Source organism: Gossypium arboreum, chromosome 1, assembly GCF_025698485.1.
Source record: "Gossypium arboreum isolate Shixiya-1 chromosome 1, ASM2569848v2, whole genome shotgun sequence".
NCBI classification, from domain to species: Eukaryota; Viridiplantae; Streptophyta; class Magnoliopsida; order Malvales; family Malvaceae; genus Gossypium; species Gossypium arboreum.
In genome coordinates this window covers 122,951,684-122,975,030 of record NC_069070.1, presented here as the reverse complement: position 1 = coordinate 122,975,030, position 23,347 = coordinate 122,951,684, and the positions used below count along the sequence as shown (strand labels likewise).

At 28.2% G+C, this 23,347-nt stretch overlaps 3 protein-coding genes across 3 annotated transcripts; 2 read left to right on the top strand and 1 right to left on the bottom strand.

The window, feature by feature from the left end:
- Positions 1-275: 275 nt before the first annotated feature.
- On the bottom strand, positions 276-1,567 carry LOC108482655 (uncharacterized). Its single transcript, XM_017785781.2, has one exon. The coding sequence runs from the start codon at positions 1,434-1,436 to the stop codon at positions 429-431; it is 1,008 nt and encodes a 335-aa protein (XP_017641270.1). The 5' UTR covers positions 1,437-1,567; the 3' UTR covers positions 276-428.
- Positions 1,568-12,312: 10,745 nt separating this feature from the next.
- On the top strand, positions 12,313-13,879 carry LOC108482561 (cyclin-dependent kinase inhibitor 7-like). Its single transcript, XM_017785690.2, has 4 exons — positions 12,313-12,929; positions 13,055-13,110; positions 13,222-13,383; positions 13,583-13,879. Exons 1-4 carry the CDS (start codon positions 12,636-12,638, stop codon positions 13,650-13,652), a joined length of 582 nt encoding a protein of 193 aa, XP_017641179.1. The 5' UTR covers positions 12,313-12,635; the 3' UTR covers positions 13,653-13,879.
- Positions 13,880-17,493: 3,614 nt separating this feature from the next.
- On the top strand, positions 17,494-23,143 carry LOC108480341 (uncharacterized). The gene is made up of 7 exons (XM_017783302.2): positions 17,494-17,878; positions 20,355-20,412; positions 20,519-20,599; positions 20,715-20,750; positions 20,877-21,113; positions 21,201-21,342; positions 22,271-23,143. The coding sequence occupies exons 1-7, from the start codon at positions 17,697-17,699 to the stop codon at positions 22,741-22,743; spliced, it is 1,209 nt and encodes a 402-aa protein (XP_017638791.1). The 5' UTR covers positions 17,494-17,696; the 3' UTR covers positions 22,744-23,143.
- Positions 23,144-23,347: the final 204 nt, after the last annotated feature.

The following is a 23,347-nucleotide window of genomic DNA, read 5'->3' as shown; positions in this document are numbered from 1 at the left end:
AAGTAAATTTCATTTTTAATTACTGAAATATTATAAAATTTATTTTCTTTTATTACTCAATTAATTAATTTTTTTGTCACTAATTATTAATTATCAACGAAAAATTAACTTAATAACTTTTAAAATTGGCAACATAATTAAAAATTATATTTTCACGTACGAATCACAAAAATTAAGATTAATTTCCCAAACAAGCCCAACCAAAGGGTAGATTGAAGTTATTTTCTCTAGACTTTTATTTTTTCTATATATGCATTTTTCAAATATATAAATAATTTTAAAAATTAAATAATTTATGTCTTTGAAAAATATTACCACATCAACATTCCTCTCCAACATGAATAATTTCATAAATAAACAAAAAAAATCGAAAAAAATATCTCGACAACCTCGAATAAAAAATTTAAATAAAAAAAGGAATTTTTTATTTAACCACGTGTCAAAGACCCAACACCTCTAGAAATCTCATGCATACTGCCAGGGTTGAAACCCAAGCATCCAAGGAGACCTTGTTTGTAAGGCAAAAATGTTTTCCGCCTCATCTCCTCCGCGACGGCCCGATTCACCGTATAATGCAGCTCGTGTGCCGATACAGGAGGCATTCTCCGCTTTGAACTCGCCGTCTTCGACGATGGCGCGTGTTTAACATCTTCCACTTCTTTCTTACCCAAAACAGAGTATTTCCTCAAAGGTTCTTTGATGTTAGTTGCTCTGCCTTCAGATGCACTCCTAAACAGCAATAAGTCCCTCAATTTCCATTTTTTATTGCCTCTTTGAAACGAAATGGCTGAAAAGATCGATGAAACGTAGGATTTGGGGGTTTTTGTTGATGAAAAATTGACGGAGTTTTCGAAATTTGAGGGACATTCATCTTGTTCATCCAAAATGATGTTGGTGACTCTAAATGGGGATAAAGATCGGCTTTTTTTGTGAATTAGATTGTAATTATAGTTTGAAGATGATGTTGTTGATGATGAAAATGAAAATCCAGATTTCCTTTCTCTTCCTCGTTGTTCTTGTTTCACTTGCGGTGGTTCATGGTGGTTCTCCGCCGTTGGTTCGAACAAATGCGGTGGTTTAAGTGGCTTTATCTTACCGCCGTCGAATAACTCGTCGGCTGATAATGAAGTTCTTTCCAACTGGCCGCTGAAATTAAACTCGAAATCTCCACACCCATTGTTACCATCATCATTGTCGTTGCTTTGCTTTGGCTCCCACTCGAAAGGGACCGCCGGTGAAGAACCGACGACGTGAGAAACGCCGTTGAGTTCACCGTACAACGAAGAATCATGAGAAGGACTGGTTGGAGCAGTGGAGAATAAGAGGTTCCCGCCGAAGCGTTGCGGGCTTGAGGGAGCGGTGATGTACGGCGATGAACATGAGCTGTCGAAGTTGAACTCCGTCGTAGGGAGCGGCGCCACCACTTCGACCTCCATTTGTGGCAGTGGGAATCAAAGGTAGAAAGATATAGAAATGGGAAGGTGGGCGGAGAGGGGAAAAAATTGGTGAAGTCTCACAAGGGCGACCCATTTATAAATAATGACTAGAGTAGTATAATAGTCAAAATTGAACCTTCTAAAAGTTAGGTAAAAATTGAAAATTTGAAAATGGATTGTAGTTAAGAGTGTTTGGTCCATTTTTAAAAGGGATAATTTTAAAATTATACACGAATTTTAATTTAATATATAATTTAATACATGAATTTCGATTTGATACAATTACACGCTTCAAGTTTTAATTATGGTTTAAATGTATAAATAAAAATAATTTTAACACAACTTTATATATTTAAAAGAATAAATACATTACTTTATTTTTATATTAAATATATATAATTATTTGTATTGCAATATGAATACTTAAAATGTATTATATCAATAATTGTGTAAGTAATTTACGAAAATTGAATTAAATTAATATTTATTAGAATATTATTATGAGATATTATCTTTAAAAATATCTAAATATATTGTACATCTTTTAGGGATATATTATATATCTTTCTTATTCTCGTGTGACTATGCAGTATGAATTAAGGGTGTTTAAACTTTGGTTAAAATCGAACTAATCGATTAAACCGATCTAAAGTTTTTATATAAATATATTTGAAAATAACTCCGTAAGAGTTTATGTCTAATTTATATTTATTTCAAAACTATTTTTTGAAATATTTATAAAGAAATTAAAATTTTATTAAATTATCATTATAAAATCAAATTAGACCAAATCAAACTCATCTTTAATTCGAGCTCGATTAAGGATTTATACAAAATTTGATCTAACTTTATTTCATTATAAAACAAAAAAGAGTTAATAATTTGAACCCATGTATCCAAACCATAATTAATCTAAACTCAAATAGAATCAAATCAAAATTAATTAAACAAATAATTCGAAACACGAGCCTCAAATCTAAAAGACTCAAATATAAAATAATTTAAATTGAATCAATTTAAACTCAAAAATAATTGAATTTGAATTTTTAGTCATTAAGTTTCATAAGTAATAATCATTGAAGTTCAATACGTGTTGAAATTTTATTGGTTTTCCTTTTCACTTCTACCATTCATGTTTTCACCTAATTGGGATATATATATATATATATACACCCTTAAATGAAAAAAAGAGGAAATGGTGATTTGGTATTTTAAAGCTAAGTTATTGAGTACTCCTTACTTTGACTACTAAGATTTTCGTCAACCATTTATTTATTTTATTTTATTCGATAATTATATTGAGATTCAGATAAATTTTAAATCGAGTTAAATAAGATGCATAAATTATGATAAGTTCTTTTAAAAATTATCAAATTTAATACTACTTGACTCTTAAAAAGAGAACAATTTTTTATTAAAATCGATAAAATTAACCCAATTAATTTAATCAATTTTGGTTTTTTTTTTTTTTATCAAGGACTACAATAGATTTAGAATGATTTCTTACATGGATTTTTTATTCTAGGTTAAATCGAGAACCTACTAAGGTGTCGGTTCGAAATAAAAGGTTGGACTTGTTGATTCACGAATTGGTGCGAACCAATTGAATTGGGTTAATTTTTTTTAACATTTTATTTTTATAATTTTTTAATTAAATTAATTGGACCGATGAATCAGTAATTTGACTAATTCGACCACCAAACCTATTTTAAAAATCTTATATAACATATTATCCGATATATTCATTTTTTTTAATCTAAATAAGTGAAAAGAGATTATAAAATATTGAAAAGGAAAAACATGAAAAAGGCAATGTGAAAGCCTGGGCATAAGCATCAAAAGCATGATTTGGTTGGAATAGGGTGTTCATTAGGTTGGACAAAATGAGTACCCCAAAAAATTAATTTATTTATCCTCCCATCCCCAAATCTTTGATTCATCCAAAGATTAAGTTTCATGTAGAGTTGTTTATGAATTGAGTTGAATCACGGCTCAATTTAAAAAAAATACGATTGGACTCGAATGAAGAACGAGTCTAATAACTCAATTTAGGAAATGATATAGTTTCATGTTAAGTACTCTCAAACCGACAAAGCAAGTATGTACAAGGGGCAACCAAAGATTTTGGCCCCTCTTAATATTTATATATTTTTTTGTTAATTTGGTCCTTTCTTTTAAACTCAATTTGGTCTTAACATTTTAAAAATGATCAAATTCGACCCCTTTAAAAAGAGTCGAATTACTACTTTTTAATGGAAATACAGACTAAAACGTTAAAATTTTAAATAAAACATGCATTGCAATCCGCATGTACTTCATATTTTTTTTTTATTTTTCCTTTTTTAATATTTTATAATTTTTAAATTATTTATTGACGTTATATATAATATAGATAGTGTCATGTTAACATGAAGTACACACATAGACTATATTTAGTAAGCATTTTCTAAAAACAACGAGTTTATCTCTTTTTGAAAGCTTAAAAGCCAAATTTATTTAAAACAAAGAAGAATAAGGACCAAATTAACAAAAATAAAACTTAAAAAGCTAAATTTATTATTACATAAAAATAATAATTCAATTTAAGTCCTTTTAATCTCGGAAAAATCATTTTTATACTTTCTAAAAAATGATAATTTAATTTACGAAGTTTTAACACAAGATTTTTACCTTTCACCCTAAATTTTTAAATTTCATCATTTCTATATACAAAATTCCCAACTTCATATTTGTGATAAAAAGATTTTTATTTCTTTCGAGAGAAGTTTACGAATATAGTTGATCCAAAATCGATAAACCTTTCAATAAGTCCAATATTATTTTCATGAGTGAAAATTTTTTATCTCGACTCTACCAAAAACCCGAATACCTAACAAATAAACAAGTTCACAGAACAGAAAAATTATTCACCCAAAACAGTATTTCTAATCAATTACCATTTTAGACCAACACCAACTTCATTTTCAACAAAATTTAGTACTGACAAATCCCAAATTCTACTAAATTCCCAGCATCTTTGTAATCCAAGAACACAAGTAACATATCAAAGATGTCTGAAAATCTCTGCAGACTGTTCTTCTTCTTCTTTCTTACAGACATTAATATCATTGTCCCAATGTCCACCATTGCAAAACATTAAAGACCTGGTTTGTCCTTTTACCGACAAATAAGGTTTTCTTTCTTGGCCCCAATGTGAGATTTTGCATTAAAGTTGACATAGACAAGAAATTGGGATGTGTGTTTTTTTGGTATACAATTTTCAACCCAAATCTTAAATGATTTTTGCTTATTAATTTTATTTTTTGGTTAATATATTCCACAGGTCCTTGTATTTTCATAAATTTTAAATTTAGTTTTATATTTTTATTTATAGGAATTTAGTCTCTCTACTTTTTCAAATTTTAAAATTCAAGCCCAATAGTTAACACTATTAAATTTTCTTTGTTAAATTTATTAGTGTGAAATTTTGAAATAAAGTAAAATGCTCACTTAGAAGTAATGTAACTAAAAAAAATGACATTGTAATGAACCTGAATTTAGTAGTGTTAATAGTTAGACTTGAATTTTAAAATCCGAAAAATAGAGGGACTAAATTCCTAAAAACAAAAGTATAGGGACTAAATTTTAAATTTATAAAGAGTATAGGAACTTGTGACATATTTTAACCTTTTTGGTACTACCCTTTCGATTCAAATGAGTAAATATGTTTCAAGTTCTCGTACTTTTTTAATTGGTTGGGATTTTTTCTATAAATTAAGACAAAATTGATAGTTTAACTATAGCTTTAGACAAAACAAAATTTTAAGTACCAAATTGAGAAATACTATATATTTTAAGGGCCAGTTTTCTAATAAGCCCTATTTGTAATGTAAGGTGATGCTGTGGATATCTAATGTTGGTAGATTTGTTGCAGCTTTTAATTAGAAAGCTGCTCCGCCTTCTACGGTGACAAAACCGCCACTTTGCCGGCCACTGCCACCGGTCATAAAGCTGTTATTTACGACAACTAGACATACAGTTGGTTGGGTAGCTACCCATTTTGAAACTTAAAGGTAGAATACATGTAATAATACAAAGTTTTCATATTATATCGTACTTGTACAGTGTGTTCGTATCCATGTTTATAAAGTCGCAAATCAACTGAGCTTAACGAATGAACCATTATTTATGTTTGTTTATTTATTTTTAAATTTGTTCGTACTCAGTTCATTTTCATTAAAAATTTCAAAATTGTATTTATGTTTGTTTATTTAAATTTATGTATACTGTTTTTTTATTTATTTACGTTGAATGAACGTGTTCTTGAACATTAAATGAACATGCTCGTAAACAAAATTTACGAATAATAATAAACAAACAATAAATAAACATATTTTTTAGATGTAAAAATAAAAGTACAAAACTTAATAATTATATTATAAATAAAATAAGCACATAAACAATAATTATATTATTAATTATATAATAATTGAACAATAAATGAGTCGTAAACAAGTTTTAAATGATTTATTAAATGAACTTTAACCAAATATAAATGAATCGAATAAGCTTTACTTTTGTTCATTTTGCTTAATAAATGAGCCTCAAATTTTTGTTCATGTTCGTTTATTTAGTTTTATAAACGAATAAAAATTGAATACTCTGATCATTTATAACCCCACATGTACATGCATTTTAATAATATCACCACACATATTTGTTTATTCCGACTCTAGCTTAGCATAATCTAATTTGAACATAAAAAGTTTAAAAAAAAAAAACTTAGAACTTGTAAAATTCAAACTTAAATGGACTCGAATACAAATTAATTCAAACTCGGAATTGAAGAAAACAAGTCAAATTCGAAATGATTTAAACCTAAAATAATATGAACAAATAACTCAAAACGAATTAGACTCATAATAATTTATCTCTAACTACTCAAACCTTAAACTCACAATAAAGCATTCGAAACAATCTAAACCTGAAATGTAACCAAAATCAATATAAGACATTTCAATTTTTATTTTTAACCTTTTATACGATAATTTTATTTATATTGAAATATTTATATAAATTATTCATGATTCACAATGCATTTTTAATAGAAATAATTTTAGCATGTGGGACTGCTAATAGTAAATTGGGGGAGTTACGATTAATACATAGCTTGCTCAAGCGAGACTGGAAAATAAGATTTCGTCACGTTCAGAGATATCAAATGGCCAAAATAGCTTCTAGTGGATTGAATAATGTACAGTTGCTTTGAAAGGCGTCAGATTCGGTAAGGACTATACTAATAGCTAAGCATAATACTATTTCTTTACGTCGATACAGCTTTAAGAATTTAATTGCGGAAAAAAAGATAAAAAATATTAAAAATTCGAATTATTGAATTTAGTAATATTGATTAGACGCACGCCAACCATGAGTTCTTTGATTGTTCAAAGGCTACACCAATTTAAAGAGGACTTTAAGTTTCTCAACGTTAATGCTTTATCAAGTCAGTTTTAAATGAGACAATTTAGAACATAGGAAACTTGTTGTCTCTTTTTTTAGCAAGTGGTAATATTTATCTTTTACTTGGGGTAAAGGTCTTTAATTATCGGTCAAATAATCAATTTGGTCCTTTATTATATTTAAATTTAGGATTTAGTCTCTATACTTCAAATTGGCATAATTTAATTATCTATTTTTGTAATTTCAATTAGTTAGTTAAAATAGCTAACCCCCGTTATCTATTCCAGTTAAATATTAATATAAAATTTATTTTTTTTAAAACACTTATTCTGAAATAAAAAATATAAATTCATGTCAACATAATGAGTTGGATGAGGTGTTTTTAAGAAGTAAAAAAATCCACATCATCGTTTTAGTCGAAATTTTTATTTTTATTTGGTCACATTTACATTGTATGGAACGAACAAACGATAAATAATTCAGACATACTAAACATGTAGAACAAGAGCTCAGGGGCGAAGCTAGAAAATTTTTGGGAGGCCGAAATTAAATTGTATAATTTTACCATTTTAATAACCTATATCTTTATAATTTTAAAGGATTAAATCTTCAATCAAAATTTTATAGTTTAATAGGTCAAAGTACAATTTTACCATTACTAATCTAAAATTTTATAAACTATAAAAGAGTTCAAATAGAAATTTTTCCTTATAAATAGTGATTTGGGCCAAAAGATGGGTTTCTTGAAGCCCAATGGTAAACTTTATACGAGACCATCAATCAATTTAACGATATGGCCCTGGCTTTCTATTTCATGGCAGTAAAAGTAATAGGTTAATATACTATTTGACACCGGGTTTAGTTTTAATGTTCGATTTAGTAATTAATTTTTTATTTTTATTTGGTACTTAAATTTGAATTTAATGTTTAAATTTAACTAAACTCTCGAATAGTTAAGAGCTAATATTTTAATCAGTAGAGTTTTTAGACTCCACAAATAAGCGAGGTTAAAGGGTTACAACTATCTTACGAAATATTAATAAAATATTTTAAAAATAATTATTTAAAAATAAAAAGTATAATATAAGTGTACTAAATATTCATCCATAATAAAATATTAAAAATAAATATTTTATAAAAGGAAACATGTAACGATTTATTAAAGTATCAATATATATATATATATATTTTTTTGTTTGCATATGCAAGAGGGTAAGGATGTAGGAATGTACATGTATTTCTGCTAACATTATCTCAATCTGAAAGTGTCATCAAATTTACCCTTATCTCCACAGTTTTCACCTTACACTATTGAAGGGATAACGAGGTCTAGTCTTACAAAATCAGTAGGATGGAATAGCATAGAGATGGGGTTGTTTGAATAAGATTGAAACGAATATTTAGATTGATTTTAGAGAAGGGTATTAAATCGGTTGATTTTGGAATCAATATAAATCGATTGAATTGGGTAAAAATTTATTTGAACTGAGTGGTTGAACAATATTTTTATCAATTTTTAATGATTTCCTTAATTAATCTGGTTGAACCAGTTGAACTAAGGAATCGATGATCTGACTGATTTAATTACAGATTTGAGTCTTAAAACATTGATTAAAGCCGAAACAAAGATCGGATGGAAATTTGTTCTAACAGTAGTAGACATAAAGGAAGCGATGCATTGAGTTTAAATTTGTACAAAAGACATCGTGAACTAAGGAATGTGATCGGAAGTAAGTGAACTTGCAAAATGTGCAGCACAAAAAAACATATTCTTAGGTTGGTCACAAAAAATAAAATTTTATTGAGGAGATTTTCATTGTTGTGAAAGAAGAATGCAAAGTGTTGGAGTCAAGGCTTGACATACACTTTCGACAAATTTGGTATTGGGTTTAGTATGTTGTATTCGATTTTATCACTAAGTTTTATTCTCCACTTAAACTGAAAGCTTCTATGAGGTTCATAGAGTGAGAATACTTTTAGTCACCAACATATGGTACTCATCTTACACACTTTCTTCATAAAATCTCTTTACGGTTTTTAACAGAAACAAAAAAATAAAACTCAAAATTAAAATCAAATATAAACACCTTAAACTTAATCCCACAACTATTGAAAAAATTCATCAATTTTCATCAAATAACACTTTTCAAACTTCTCCTCAAACAGTCAAAATCCCCACTACAAATTCTAATTTATTTATGAATAAATGCCAAACTGATGAAGTAAAGGCCAATGCGTTCAAATGGGTCTGCCATAAATACTTTAGTAATGGAGATAATATACCCACCGGCCTACACTTTTCCATCTTAAAATTTGATATTTTCAACTTTTTATATATTATTTATAGTTTTTTTTTTGTGTTTCATAAATATTTATAATTTAGAGTTTAAACCGTCATTGTTATTTTTTTTATGTATACATTATATATGCGTATAGATCAGATCGGGTCTTGATAAAATTTTAAGCCCATTTGATAAATCCTGATCTGACTTAACTTAAAAAATAGATTTAAAATTTTACTCAAGCTCGACTCGTTAGTATTAAAATTTTTATATAATTTTTTCGTAAAAATATAATACAATAAAAATATTAAAATAAATGTTTCCAACAAATTGAAAATAAAAAAATTATACTTTAATAACACTAAGATAGGTGCAACTTAACAAATAAATACCTCTAAAATAGTAGCAAAATTAACAATAAAAAGAAGAGTTATACAATATTCAAACAATAATAACAAGATAATAGCAACATAATAGTAAAATGACAGTAAAACAACGAGAAAATAATAAGAAAACAACAATTTTATCTTCTTTTTTGTAAATTCGGGTTGGGTTGGGTTGGGCTTGAGCCCAGACCAAAAATAGCCTTGTCCGAGGCCCGACCATTTTCTAAATGGGTCTCATTTTTTTTGCTCAAGTTCATTTTTCGATCTTATAATTTTTCCCAAACCTTCCCATTTTTCGGACAGATCTGGCTTAACCCATGGACAAATCTAGTGTACATCAATGATATATATATATATATTTTTTTTAAAAAAGGTAATTAACAAATAATAAATTTAATATTGAAGTAAAATTATTGAAAGAATATAATAATAATAATGAAATTAATTTCAAAACAATATTTATTAAAAGTCAGATATCTCCTTTTTTTTGGAAACAAAACACAATAATTTAATTTCACATTTGACACGGCACCACCGACTGGCTGTTTCCATTTATATGCCCATTCCCATTAATAATCTTCATATCTATGCCCCTTGTCTAGGTTTTTAGGTGTCTTGTTATCTCATTCATTTATATTTTATTAATTTGTTTTTTAAAATATATATTTAATATTTCTATTTGGTACGTATTTTTAAATATGCTATAAATTTCTATAATTTTTTAAAATTTAAAATTTAGTTCTTGTAAAATTTAGTTCTTGTATATCGATTGAGTCATAACTCGATTGGTATAAGTATTGTTACTAATGGAGGAGGATATAGGTTCGAGTGTACTGAAATGCATTATCCTCCTATTTATGGATTAAGAGGACATTGTGTCGAAACGAGTAAATATAACAGAACTTATGATGAGATTATTCACACACATAAAAAAGAATTTAGTCCCTTATACTTTTATTTTTAGAAACATTATTATTTTTTCTTTCTAAATTCAAGTTGATTACGGTGTGAGTATTTTTTCTATTTCAAAAAGTCATACCGACAAATTTAGCAAAAAATTTCAATAGCGTTAACAGTTTAACTTGGAATTTGAAATTTAAAAAATAGAGGCTGAATTATTGAGAATAAAAGTATAAAACTAAATTCTAAATTTTAAAAATATAAAGACTTATGACATGTTTTAACTTTTTAAACTGTATTTGGTATAATTTATAGGATAAAATTTAACTCTAGTGGTATAATTTATTTATTTATTTTAGATAAGTTATGGCCTAATTTATTTATTACCTTATTAATACAATTATTATTTTTATACATTTATTAAATAATTTAATCGGACAAGATGGGATATTCACGAGTTTAAATAGGTCTTTAAACCAGCTTTACATTTTCTAATTTAAAATTTAACGTAATTTATTCAAGTAATTTTATAAATATTTTTAAAAATTATACTATTATAATAAATTTTAATATTTTTATTAAAGGCAAATAAATTATTTATTAATAAAATAATATTTTAATTTCAATTCAAATTAAAAATTTTAATTTAAATGATGTTAATGAACTTTTGATAAAGTTGACAAAGATCGAGTTTCACATTATGTAAATCATATACGAAATCTCTTAAGATTTTTGTTTTTGTTTTTTTAATTACAAAATATTTTAACTAGAGGCCGGGTCTTATCACATATCAAATCAATTGATATTGTTGTAAGTTAGATTAAATCTGTTTAAAGACTGAGCATTTTAAACTTTTTTAGTTGAAATTGAATTTATCGATTTTTTATAGAGATTTTTTAAAAAATTAGTTTGAATTGCTATTTATTAACTAAAAAGATAGGGTTTTACATGTGATATCGGCAAAGCGATGAACATGAACTCCATTATGCTTAAGATTGCTCGTGCCCCTCAACGGGTACAGTGAAAGCTACCATCTATAGGGATTTACATTTTAAATACCAATGAAGTAGTTAAATCGAGTTTAGGTTTGACTTTGGTTGGTGGGTTAATGCTAGATGAGAATAGGGTGAAGCCAAAAAATTCTTTTTTGGGTCGAAAATAAATTATATATTTTTATAATAGTAGAAATGTAAATTTATCATTTTAATAGCCTATATCTTTATATTTTTAAAGGATTAAATCAATTTTTTTTATCATTTTACGAGGCAAAGTGTAATTTTACTATTACTAATTTAAAATTTTATAAACTATAAAATGACCTAAATAGAAAATTTATTATTTTGGGGATCGGGGCCCTACCAGCACCCAGATTCGACACTAGATGGGAATGCTAATTGGGTTGAGAATTTTATGTTGAAAATTGGAATGACAGATAACATCTAAGCGAAACTTTGAGAGGGTGGAGCGGGAATATGCCTTGCAAGGACACTAAGTATATCGTGCTTGATTGTCGAACATTATGCATTACTAGTGGTTAAGTTTTTAAAAAGACCTCATGAGGCTTGTCATATAGTGGATACGTAAATTAAATATTGTTTTGATTTAATTGAGCCGAATTTGAGTACCATAATACTCAATTCAAGCAACTCACAAGTCTAATCTAGCTTTTTATTTTAATATTTAAAAAATTATATTTTTACTCTCGTAAATAAAATTTAATTACGAATGAGATTAATTGAGCTCAAGAAAGAAAATTGCTAAATAAACTTAATCGAGCTCAACTCAAAATTTGACACTCGATACTCAATTTGAATTAAAATTTAGAAATTAATGTTTAAATCAACCTAGCACGAGTGTGAAATCGAACTCAAGCTTACTACTATTCAAATTCTACTCGATTACATCCTACTTGAATAGGAAATTTGAAATAATATTAGACTGTGATTTAACCCGGCCCGGCGCCACCCATAACAGATCTTAACTTCCAAGATATCAACGACTCCAGGTGCATCATCCAATCACCAAACCGCCCTTTTTTTATAACACACTCTCCATTCTCTCCTCAATGAGAAACCCCAAAAATAGCCAAAAATGAAAAAATTGTTAATTTTGCTATAAAAAAAAAAAAACAACTCAGCGAAACGAAAAAAATTGTACGAGGAGCTCTAAACGAAGTGCAGAAACAGCAGGAGATGGAATCTTCAAGGACAAGTTTCACATTGTCAAAGAGAAGAAAAACCGTTGATTCTAAAGATTTGCAGGAATTGGAGTTACCACCGTCATCCGACATTAAGCTCGGAAACTCTCGTCGCCGTTTCCTTTCTGATTCGGGGGACAAACCTATTACAGTCTCCACTTCCTCGAATTCCGCCGGAGATATGTTTTCGAGCCTCGGCTCCGGCGATGATTCATCCTCGGCTTCACGTTGTGTTAGCAATGAGTCGTGTGATATTGTTAAGCATAGCTCGAGGTTCGTAGATCTAGAGGTGAGAATTTTGAAAAAAAAAATTCCTGCGCGTTTATTTTTTAGTGTTTGGTTGATAAGAAACGAAACAGGAAGGAAAGAAAATATTACCATTTCGCATTAGCTTTTTAATGTGATCTTTTGCAGATCAAGAGTTTCGAAACTGAAATATCAACGTGCATCAACAACATTAACAAATTCAGGTTAATTTTCACTAATTCCTTCATTCATTGATTCCTTACTATTTTTCTTTTTTCAAATTTATATTTCAATCCTTCAATAACTCTCCGTTTCTTTAAATCTCCATTTTTCAGTACGAAAACAACTCCAACAATCGAGCTCATCGGAGACTCAGAGGAACCGCCACATAGAAATACGCCTCCGTCTCCATCGCCATCACCGCCGCCGACACAAGCGGAGATCGACGAGTTCTTCTCCGTCGCTGAAAAGTACGAGCAAGTCCGATTCGCAAAAAAGCAAGTGTTTCACTTCTCTTTCCTTTCCTTTGCTCATTTTTTTTTCAGTGCGTAGGATAAGGACCGTAACCATACCCGTGCATTTTAGCATTCAGAGAATCAGGAAAAAAAAATCCCCCCAAATCTCTAACTAACTAACAAACTTTTACATTTCGTTATATTCCTTTAGAATTTTCATTTATTTATATTTTAATATCAGGTACAATTATGATATTGTCAAGGATGTCCCTCTTGACGGTCGATACCAGTGGATTCGGTTAAAGCCCTGAAAGTGAGAAGGAAAAGAGAGATATGTTAAAGGTACAGGTGGTAGCACGGAGATATAGCACCTGACAGTTGACAAATACCAAAACAGGTGGAGAATATCGCTTCTTTTTCACTTATTTGTACAGATTTTTATTTTTTAAAATTTGAACTAATTTTTATTTATATTTTTGAGTAAATTAGCATTGACAGGGAATTTTTGTTATTTATTTGAAAGTTGTGTTTTGTTTGAGCTTTCCTTTTGGTTGTTTTCGATTTGCTTTCAACTTATCTGGAAATTTCTTTTTTCTTTTTCTTATTCTTTTAAAATTAATATTTATATATTTTATAATTAAATAAAAATAAAAATAATATTTTGTTGATTCAATTTCAAATTAAAATTTATTCATATTCAAATTGAATTGAATTCAGATGTGTAATTTTATAATATAAAATTTATTAAAACAAAAAATTAATTACGCTAGATTGATAATTCGAACTATTTAAGTTCACTTGATAATTACCGAAACAATTTGAATTTTTTCGAGCTAAATATCAAGATCCTAAAACCTTTACCTTTGTTAATGATACTAATACATCATTTGTAGTTTTTTAATATTTATTATTAATATTTTATTAGATAAATTACACTTAAGTTCACTAAACTATCAACGAGTTTATTTAGTACTCAACTTCAAAAAGTTACAAATAGTAATTAAACTATTCGAAAGTTTTTATTTAAGTCAATGGGCTATTAAAATTATTGTTGTGTAGCCTTCTCTATTCGCATCGCTTGTATCAATCAAAAATTCTCATTCCTTTTTTTCTTCTTCTATAGTTTAGCTTTTTTAACGAAATAGCTTTAAACGTAATGAATTTACAAACCAAAATCCAAATAGTTTTTTTTTCCTATCTCTGACACTACTCGTTAATAGGTGCTAATTCACTGTACCGATTGTTAAATTGTTGCTTAAAGCTCACTAACTTAAAAAAGCGCTGAACAATTAAGTGACTTAATTAAAAACTTTCAAAAGTAACTTAAACGAAAATTTCAAATAATTTAATGATCATTTTATAATATTTTAAAATTGAGTGACCAAAACTTAAATTTACTAATAATTTAGTATCCTTTTAATTTTTTCTTTTGTTTTTTACTTTTGTAGCTTTGTTTTGTAAGAAAGGAAAAGTAAATTTTTATTATCTCATTTATCAGTTATATACAAACAAAACAAAATGCCTAAACTTATTTGTATTTTAGTACGCAAATAAAAAACAAGTGAAGCTTTGTTGTTTTGCCTTTGGGACAAATATACATTAATAAAATAAATATTAAATTACGAAGATTATATTGCTAAAATAATGACAAAGAGTAATGAATTTGTAAAAATAAAACCTCAGTAATGACAACTAATCGCAAAGAAAAGAAAAATAAAAATAAAAAACACACAGATTTTACATGAAAATCCTTTCGAAAAAAAATCACCGGTAAAGGAGAAGAAAATTCACTATGTCAAATTTGAATGAATTTTAAGAGGAGTTTCAACTACATCTAATCAAAGTCAAATATATTATGCTAATAATATATCATTCTAATAAATGCTAAATATATTATACTTATAAATACTAAATCTTCTAAAAAAGATATATTTTGTTTAACTTGACCTGCAAACAATCTCTTAGAATTTGGTCACACAACTCTAACATAAATATTATATTTTTTAGTAAAAAATACGATAGTTTATACATTTTCATATTCAAATAATTTATTGATTAATTTAAACAATTTACAAGCTTAATTGGGAATTTTTAATTAGTATTAATCAAGCCCGAATATAAATAATAAAATTTGATTGATAAAATAAAATTGTTTTTAATGGAGAACGAATTTAATCAATCTTAATCTAATAGAAATAAGCATTGTTATTTTTCGTGGTTTTTATAACTTGGATGTTTGCTTTGGATGAGTTGCACATGTAAATGAGATATCGTTCGCATTCTATTAAAAAAATTCAATAATTATTAATCAGATTTTAAATTTTGGGTTGAACTGAATTAAACTATAATTTAATTTGAATGATAAGTAAATTTAATTGATCTTTCAATTTTAATATAATTTTATATTATACAATTATATTTTTACTTTTATTATATAAAAGAGTTTTATGTCTAAACTACTCGGACTTAAATACGAATCAATTTAATTGAACTGGAGTTTATTTTTAGTATGAAAATTGACAAACAAATTTAATTAAAATGTAAAATCGGCTACAAGTTATTGTACTCTTTATGAATTCAAAATTTAGTACCTATATTTTCATTTTCAGAAATTTAGTACTTTTAGATTTTAAAATTCAGGTCAAATTGTTAACAATATTCTTTTTTTTTTGTTAAATTTGTTAATTTGATATTTTGAAATAAAAACACACACTAAATAGCCATGTAATTAAAAAAAAATAAAATGTGATGAACTTGAATGCAATAAAATAATTTTAACATTATTAACAATTAAACCTAAATTTTGAAAATTGAAAAGTGAAAAAATTAAATTAATAAAAGTAAATAGCCTAAATTCTAAATTTATAAAAATATGATGATTTACGTTATATTTTAACATTTATTTATTTATTTGCCCATTACTATGATTGCAAGTAACACCCTTCCATTTGATTTCTTTAAAAGTTGATAACTTAGAGCTTATTAGATTTATATTTGAATATGATTTTATTAAAAATATCAATTTAAGAAAAACACGGATATAAAGTAACCCGAATCAAGGGTGAAGCTCAAAGTTTTATGTTAAAGAGATCAAGATAAAATTATTATTTTTTCAAAATCAAAACTACATATGCAAATTTTAAGAGATACCAAAATACAATTCTTCTTCCCTTTTGGATTCGTCATAAACTCGAATTAAAAAATATTCAAACTTAGGGACCTGAATAAGTAATTCACAAGTATCTGAATCTTAGTATCAACCTTGAAATAAATTACTTCAAAACATGAGGAACAAACTTGAATGATCGGTCTAAATAATACTACTTGAAAATAAATTGAATCTATAGTACAAATTTATAATGATTATAAATTTTAAAACTCAAATTGAGCCAATCTCAAATTAATTCAATCCCTAAATTGATATATCAAATATGTATATGTTTATTTTTTGAGAAATTATAAATACGGATAAATTACAATTAAAATACGCGTTGAAACAAATATAATATATAATCAAATTAATGCATGAAATATAAATAGAATAATAATTAAAATATAATCAAAAATTTTACCTAAAACAACTACATGTGATAAGATTCGAACATAAACACTTGAAAATTTTAACCTTTACTAACAATTTAATCTTTATAATTTATATCTAGGGGTGGCACCAAGAAGATTGGTAGGCCAGGTCCATAAAATAGGAAAATATCATTGTGGCCCTTTTAATTTTATTAAATTAGATGTTAGTAAATAGTAAAATTATATTTTGTCTTCTTAAAAATAATAAAATTTTTATTTAATTTTTTAAAATTATAAAATATAAATTAATACAAAGATAAAATTATATTATTTATTAAGATATCTATTGGAACGAATCAAATAACTAGTCATCGATATTCTATAAATCCATTAAAAAATAAATATTACTCACAAATTTTAAATAAAATTACATTTTAACTCTTATAACTATGTTATTTGATTTTGGTGTTAATTTTTCCATCGTACATTTAATTTGTTTCATTTTTATTCTCAGACAAAGAACCACGTCGTTTACTAAAAGTGGGGCGCACGATAAAAAACAAATACTAAAATGAGCTGGTATATATGCGTAAAATATCAAACCTGCCACATGGCACCTTTACACGACTGCCACCTCCTCCTCCTCTAACCAACATTATCGATTCCAATACTTCAAAAAAAAAAAAACCGAACCCACAAAAATTCACCAACCAAAATCTCGTTTTAATTTTCCCTGAAAATTATTGGGATTTGTTAAATTTCGTGGGAAAATCGAAAAAACCAAAACCCTAGGAATTGAATTTGGGGAAAAAAAAACAGCTTCGATAAAAATAATGATGGGCGGCGGTGGAAGTGTGTATTGGGGAAGAAATCAAGAAGAGAGTAAACAAGTGAAAGGAATCGTTGTGATTTTCGCTTGGGTTTCGATTCACGAGAAACACCTTAAAAATTACCTGGATTTTTATTCGTCTCTTGGCTGGAATTCCCTTGTTTCCCGTGCTGATTTTCTCAACGTGTAAGTGCCTTTATGACAAAATTATATATTTTGTTGTTTGGTTAGTTAGAAAGTAAATTGAAGTGGATTAAGCTTAATTTAGCTATTTTAATTGTCTAAATTTGGTCATTTAGCTGAAAATTTTAGTGTTCTTTTGTTATTAATAAGTTTCTTTATGAATATATGTATATATTTTATTGTTTGGTTACGTAGAAAGTAAATTGAAGTGGATTAAGTTTAATTTAACCATTTTAATTGTCTCAATTTAGTAATTTAGGTGAAAAAATTTAGTGTTCTTTTTGGTGGTTCTTTATGAATATAAGTATATATTTTGTTCTTTGGTTACTTAGAAAGTAAATTATAGTGGATTAAGCTTAATATAGCTACTTTAGTTGTTGTGAAAAATTTAGTGTTCTTTTTGGTGGTTCTTTATGAATATAAGTATATATTTTGTTCTTTGGTTACTTAGAAAGTAAATTATAGTGGATTAAGCTTAATATAGATACTTTAGTTGTCGGGAAAAATTTAGTGTTGTTTTTGGTGGTTCTTTATGAATATAAGTATATTTTTTGTTGTTTGGTTACTTAGAAAGTAAATTTTAGTGGATTAAGCTTAATTTAGCTACTTTAATCGTCTCAATTTCGTCATTTAGGTGAAAAATTTTAGTGTTCATTTTGGTGGTTCTTTATGAATATAAGTATATAATTTGTTGTTGGGTTACTTAGAAAGTAAATTATAGTGGAATAAGCTTATGTTAGCTACTTTAATTTCTAAGTTTGGTCATTTAGGTGAAAAACATTAGTGTTCTTCTGCTTTTTTTTTATGGTTCTTTATGAATATATGTATATAATTTGTTGTTTGTTTACTTAGAAAGTAAATTATAGTGGGATAAGCTTAATTTACACTACTTTAATTGTCTAAAGTTCGTCATTTAGGTGAAAAAATTGTTATTAGTAAGTTTCTTTATGAATATATCTATATGTTTTGTTGTTTGGTTACTTAGAAAGTAAATGGTAGTGGGATAAGCTTAAGAATGCTACTTTAGTTTTCTAAATTTCGTTACTTAGGTGACAAAAGTTAGTGTTCTTATGCTATTTTTTATGGTTCATTATGGATATATGTATATAATTTATTGTTTGGTTACCTACAAAGTAAATTACAGTGGGATAACCTTAATTTAGCTACTTTACTTTTCTAAATTTCTTCATTTAGGTGAAAAATTTAGTGTCTTTTGTTATTTTTTATAGTTCTTTATGAATATCTTTATATTTGTTGTTTGGTTACTTAGAAAGTAAATTATAATGGATTGAGCTTAATTTAGCTACTTTTATTGTCTAAATTTCGTCATTTAGGTGAAAATTTTTTGTGTTCTTTTGTTATTAGCAAGTTTCTTTATGAATATGTGTATATATTTTGTTGTTTGGTTTCTTAGAAAGCAAATTGTAGTGGGATAAGCTTAATTTAGCTACTTTAATTGTCTAAATTTCATCGTTTAGGTAAAAAAATTTCGTGTTTCTTTTGTTATTAGTAAGTTTATGCACAAACATATGTATATATTGCTTTTTGGTTGCTTAGAAAGTAAATTATGGTGGAATAAGCTTAATTTAGCTACTTTAATTGTCCAAATTTCGTTATTTAGGTGAAAAATTTAAATGTTCTTTTTGTTTTTTTGGGTGTTTCTTTTTATTATAGATTAGCTTGTGCTTCATTGAAATTCTGATGGTCAGAGTTCAATTAGAGGTTTTTCTTATTCTTTTTCTTGCTAATGATTGTGATAATTGGATTAATGGGTGTTACCGAACACTTATGTTCGATACATAATTAGATATATTACATGGTACGGTCTTCCAAATGTAGGAAAAAAAAATTGTAATAATTGGATTAATGGGTGCCATGTTATCCGAGCTCTTTTTCTCAAAGTATTCTAGACTTATGTCGGATACATATTTTGTGACATTGTACGCTGTATGGTCTTCAAAAAAAAATGAATATATCCATATTCAACACTTATCCCTAGTCAACCCGATTCTTGGTAACATAGCTTGGGTGATGGAATGGGTTTATTTTAGGATACTATTTTTTCACTCAAATTGTCCATGGTGAGGATGGACAGGATGTTGTTTGGTTTGGACATGGAGTTGGGGCTGTTTCTAAATTAAATTTTCACTACTGATATGACCAATGAGTTGCTCTAAAAGTTATTTGTAGGGTTGTATGGAGTGGATTTTGGAGTTCATAGGATCTATCTTACTCGGACTTAGGTATGAGTGTTGGATACAAACATGCGGCTAACATGAGTTTGGTTAGCTTTTTCTCAGTTTTTTTGGTGTATTCGGAGGATCTATGTAGGTCGTATCTCTATCTATATGTTGACATGAGTGTAACACACATATAACTAAGCGAACAATTTAACATTCCTTTGCTTCACTTTGAGCAAAATTCTTTTCTTGTTTTCTTTTAATGTACTCAAAAGTTTCATGTTACATTCTTTGTGCAGATATTATCCTGAGAGGGCTATGTCCTTAGCATTTGTTCTTCTTAACGAACTTCTCGAGGTCGGTTTCTTTATGTTTTATTATCGATTACAAGATGTCTTAAAATTCAGTTGGTGATTACTGAACAACCTTAAAACATAAGCCATCTTCGGTTCTTGGTTTCCAGAAACTAAAGATTAGAACTTGTCCGGTGGTCTTCGTCGCTTTCTCAGGCAGTCCTAAGGCTTGTATGTACAAGGTTTTTCAGGTACTATTATTGAACCTTTAATATTATTCCAATTCCGAATGAGTGTGGACACTTTTTTTGTGCCTTATAATTCCCATTGTTGCAGTTTAAATAATTTAGCTGTTTTTTATTGTAGATTATTCAAGAAACTGGTGAAAGTCCGCTTAGTCCGGTATCCTTTCTTTCTCCATTCGATTCTTGTTGCAATTTACTTGTTATATATAGTCCCTTTATGAAATATCTAATATTCTTAAACTAAACTGAAGTTTTTGTTGTTAATGCTCTTCATTTCATATAGGAAATCCAGTTGATTCGGAATTGTGTTTGTGGACAAATCTATGATTCTGGTCCGGTAGATTTTGCAAGTGATTTGAATGCCCGATTTGCATTACATCCCTCCATACGTAAAATGCCTCTACCATCGAAACTCGTTTCTTGGATTGCTAAAGGTGTTGCTTCTGGTCTCGACGGTCTTTATCTAACCAGGTTTGAGTCTCAACGTACCGAGTATTGGGAAACCCTTTACTCCTCTGTTGTAAGTTTATTAATCCCCAATGTTAGCTTGTTAAGTTGTTTTCGATCTGCTTCACTTTGGTTAATTTCCCTTACTCCTCTTTTGTAGGACTTAGATGCTCCATATCTCATTTTATGCTCGGAGAAAGATGACCTTGCACCATATCCAGTTATACGCGATTTCACCCAATGCTTACAGGATCTCGGGGCGGATGTTGAGATTGTAAAGTGGAATGGCTCTCCTCATCTAGGTCGGTTTGACCATCTCTGTTTTTTATTACTACCAAGTATTGTAACTTCCGTCAAGTTCGTGTCATATACTGATTATGGGTTTATTATACTTATCTAGTCGATTCAGGTGAAGGGTGGACAGCTAAATGATTTGTCTAAGTATATGAAAGTAAATTGGAGACTTTACATATTATATACTTGATTATAAGAAAGTAAAAGCATCATTAGCTGATTTATGAAAGGGTAAATTATAGCATTAGTCACTAAATTGTGGGTAAGTTTCCGTTTTGATCATTTAACTAAGTTACAATTTGGTCATTGAACTTTTTGGAAGTTTTCATTTAAGTCACTATAAACTATTCAAAAGTTTTTATTTAAGTCATTGAGTTGTTAAGTTTTTTTATTTAAAAAAAGTTCTGTCAGTGAGCTCTAAGTGACAATTAAACGTTCGGTATAGTTACTCATTGATGAGTAGAAGAACATACTTTAGATCTAAGTTGATCTATGGTCAACGTCGGAGATCTGAGAAAAAAATTGTTTGAATTTTGGTTTATAGATTCGTAACGTCCAAAGTTATTTTATGAAAAAAAAACTGAACTGTAAAAAAGGAGGAAATAGAGTTTCCGATTAGTGTAGGCAGTGTGAAAAAAAAAAGCCATATAATATCAATTTTGACAATCCAATGACTTAAAAGAAAATTTCTGAATAGTTCAGTGATCAAATTGTAATTTTTTGTGCTAACCAAAAATGAAGGCTTACTTATAATTTAACGAGTAATGGTGTAGTTTACCCTTTATAAAAATAACTCATTTTTATTTCATCTTTCAGATTTATGAAATGCCCGAGTGCTTGCTTGGAACTGATTGTGTTTTGTACTTCTAAAATGTTCAGTTACTTGTGTGTTCGGTTTTGGCAACTGAGTTAATGTTATTCTTTGCTATATTTCAGAACACTACAAGCATTATCCTATCCAATACAAGGCTGCCGTGGCCAGTTTCCTTGAGAAGACAACTTTGGTCTATTCCCGCAGGATCCGAAATCTCAGGGAAATGAATGGTATGCATGATGAGATCTCCGAGTTAATCTATGGCCTGCAGAAAGCAGCAGTCGACTCGAACCAAAGCTTTAGGAGAGTTGCTCTTGGTCCTAGTGACCACTTTTTCTTGCCAAGTTCAGCCAAATATCATAATAGTAGAGAGTCTGGATCTCTTCAAGATGAACGGCCAATCTCTCTACCTGTACAACCAAGCATCAACGCTCATAGTGTCCTCGGCCAAATTCTCTTTGATGCTTGTGTCCCTAAGAACATTGAAGGTTGGGATATTAGATATTCAGGTTCCAGTAAGGGACAGCCATTTGCATCGGCCCGTCGGCGTTCACCTCCCCTTGGTATCAAGTGCAATCGTCGTTCAAGACTGTAAAGATTCCCAATGAATCAAAATCCCATACTGGATATGAATGATGCTTAGCTTCTTCTCAACTCGAGTATTGGAAACGAGGTCCGTGGACTTTTTTTTTTTTTTGCAGGAAATTGTGTTGGTTTACCTGTTGTGCTGCTTGCTTGTGATCATAATCCTTTGGCTAGAAGTGTACAGGTAGTGTATATGAGAACATATGCATAGGATTGTATGTATGTATGTATGTATGTATTTTTGGTAAAATGTATGTATATGTGTTATGTATGTATGCATGCATGTATGTACATAAGAGGATTCTAAGATATGTATGTATTAAGTGAGATATGTACAAAGATGCCATCTTTATACCTCTGTTTTTATGAATTCTAAGATATGTATGCATTAAGTGAGGCTTTTTATTAAATACTTCTATTCTTTTCTTCATGTTCTTCTTATTTAGTCAATTCAGTAGTTTTGGGTATTCATGAAATTTGGATTTTTAAATCTTTTATTTAGATTTGTCTAAAGGTGGTACGTAGCAAATGGATTTAACCAAGTGAGCCAAGAACTGCAAGTAAGTGAATTGAAGAACAAGAAGTTAAGAGGAAGAGCTCCCATAAAGTTTAAT

Excerpts from the sequence above, each read along its gene's own strand:
- LOC108482655 (XM_017785781.2), bottom strand. The coding sequence starts at position 1,436 with ATGGAGGTCGAAGTGGTGGCGCCGCTCCCTACGACGGAGTTCAACTTC.
- LOC108482561 (XM_017785690.2), top strand. The coding sequence starts at position 12,636 with ATGGAATCTTCAAGGACAAGTTTCACATTGTCAAAGAGAAGAAAAACC. Across the intron at positions 12,930-13,054 it reads CGAGGTTCGTAGATCTAGAG|ATCAAGAGTTTCGAAACTGA; the intron begins GTGAGAATTTTG and ends GATCTTTTGCAG. Across the intron at positions 13,384-13,582 it reads CAAGTCCGATTCGCAAAAAA|GTACAATTATGATATTGTCA; the intron begins GCAAGTGTTTCA and ends TTTTAATATCAG.
- LOC108480341 (XM_017783302.2), top strand. The coding sequence starts at position 17,697 with ATGATGGGCGGCGGTGGAAGTGTGTATTGGGGAAGAAATCAAGAAGAG. Across the intron at positions 20,413-20,518 it reads TTCTTAACGAACTTCTCGAG|AAACTAAAGATTAGAACTTG; the intron begins GTCGGTTTCTTT and ends CTTGGTTTCCAG. Across the intron at positions 21,343-22,270 it reads GAATGGCTCTCCTCATCTAG|AACACTACAAGCATTATCCT; the intron begins GTCGGTTTGACC and ends GCTATATTTCAG.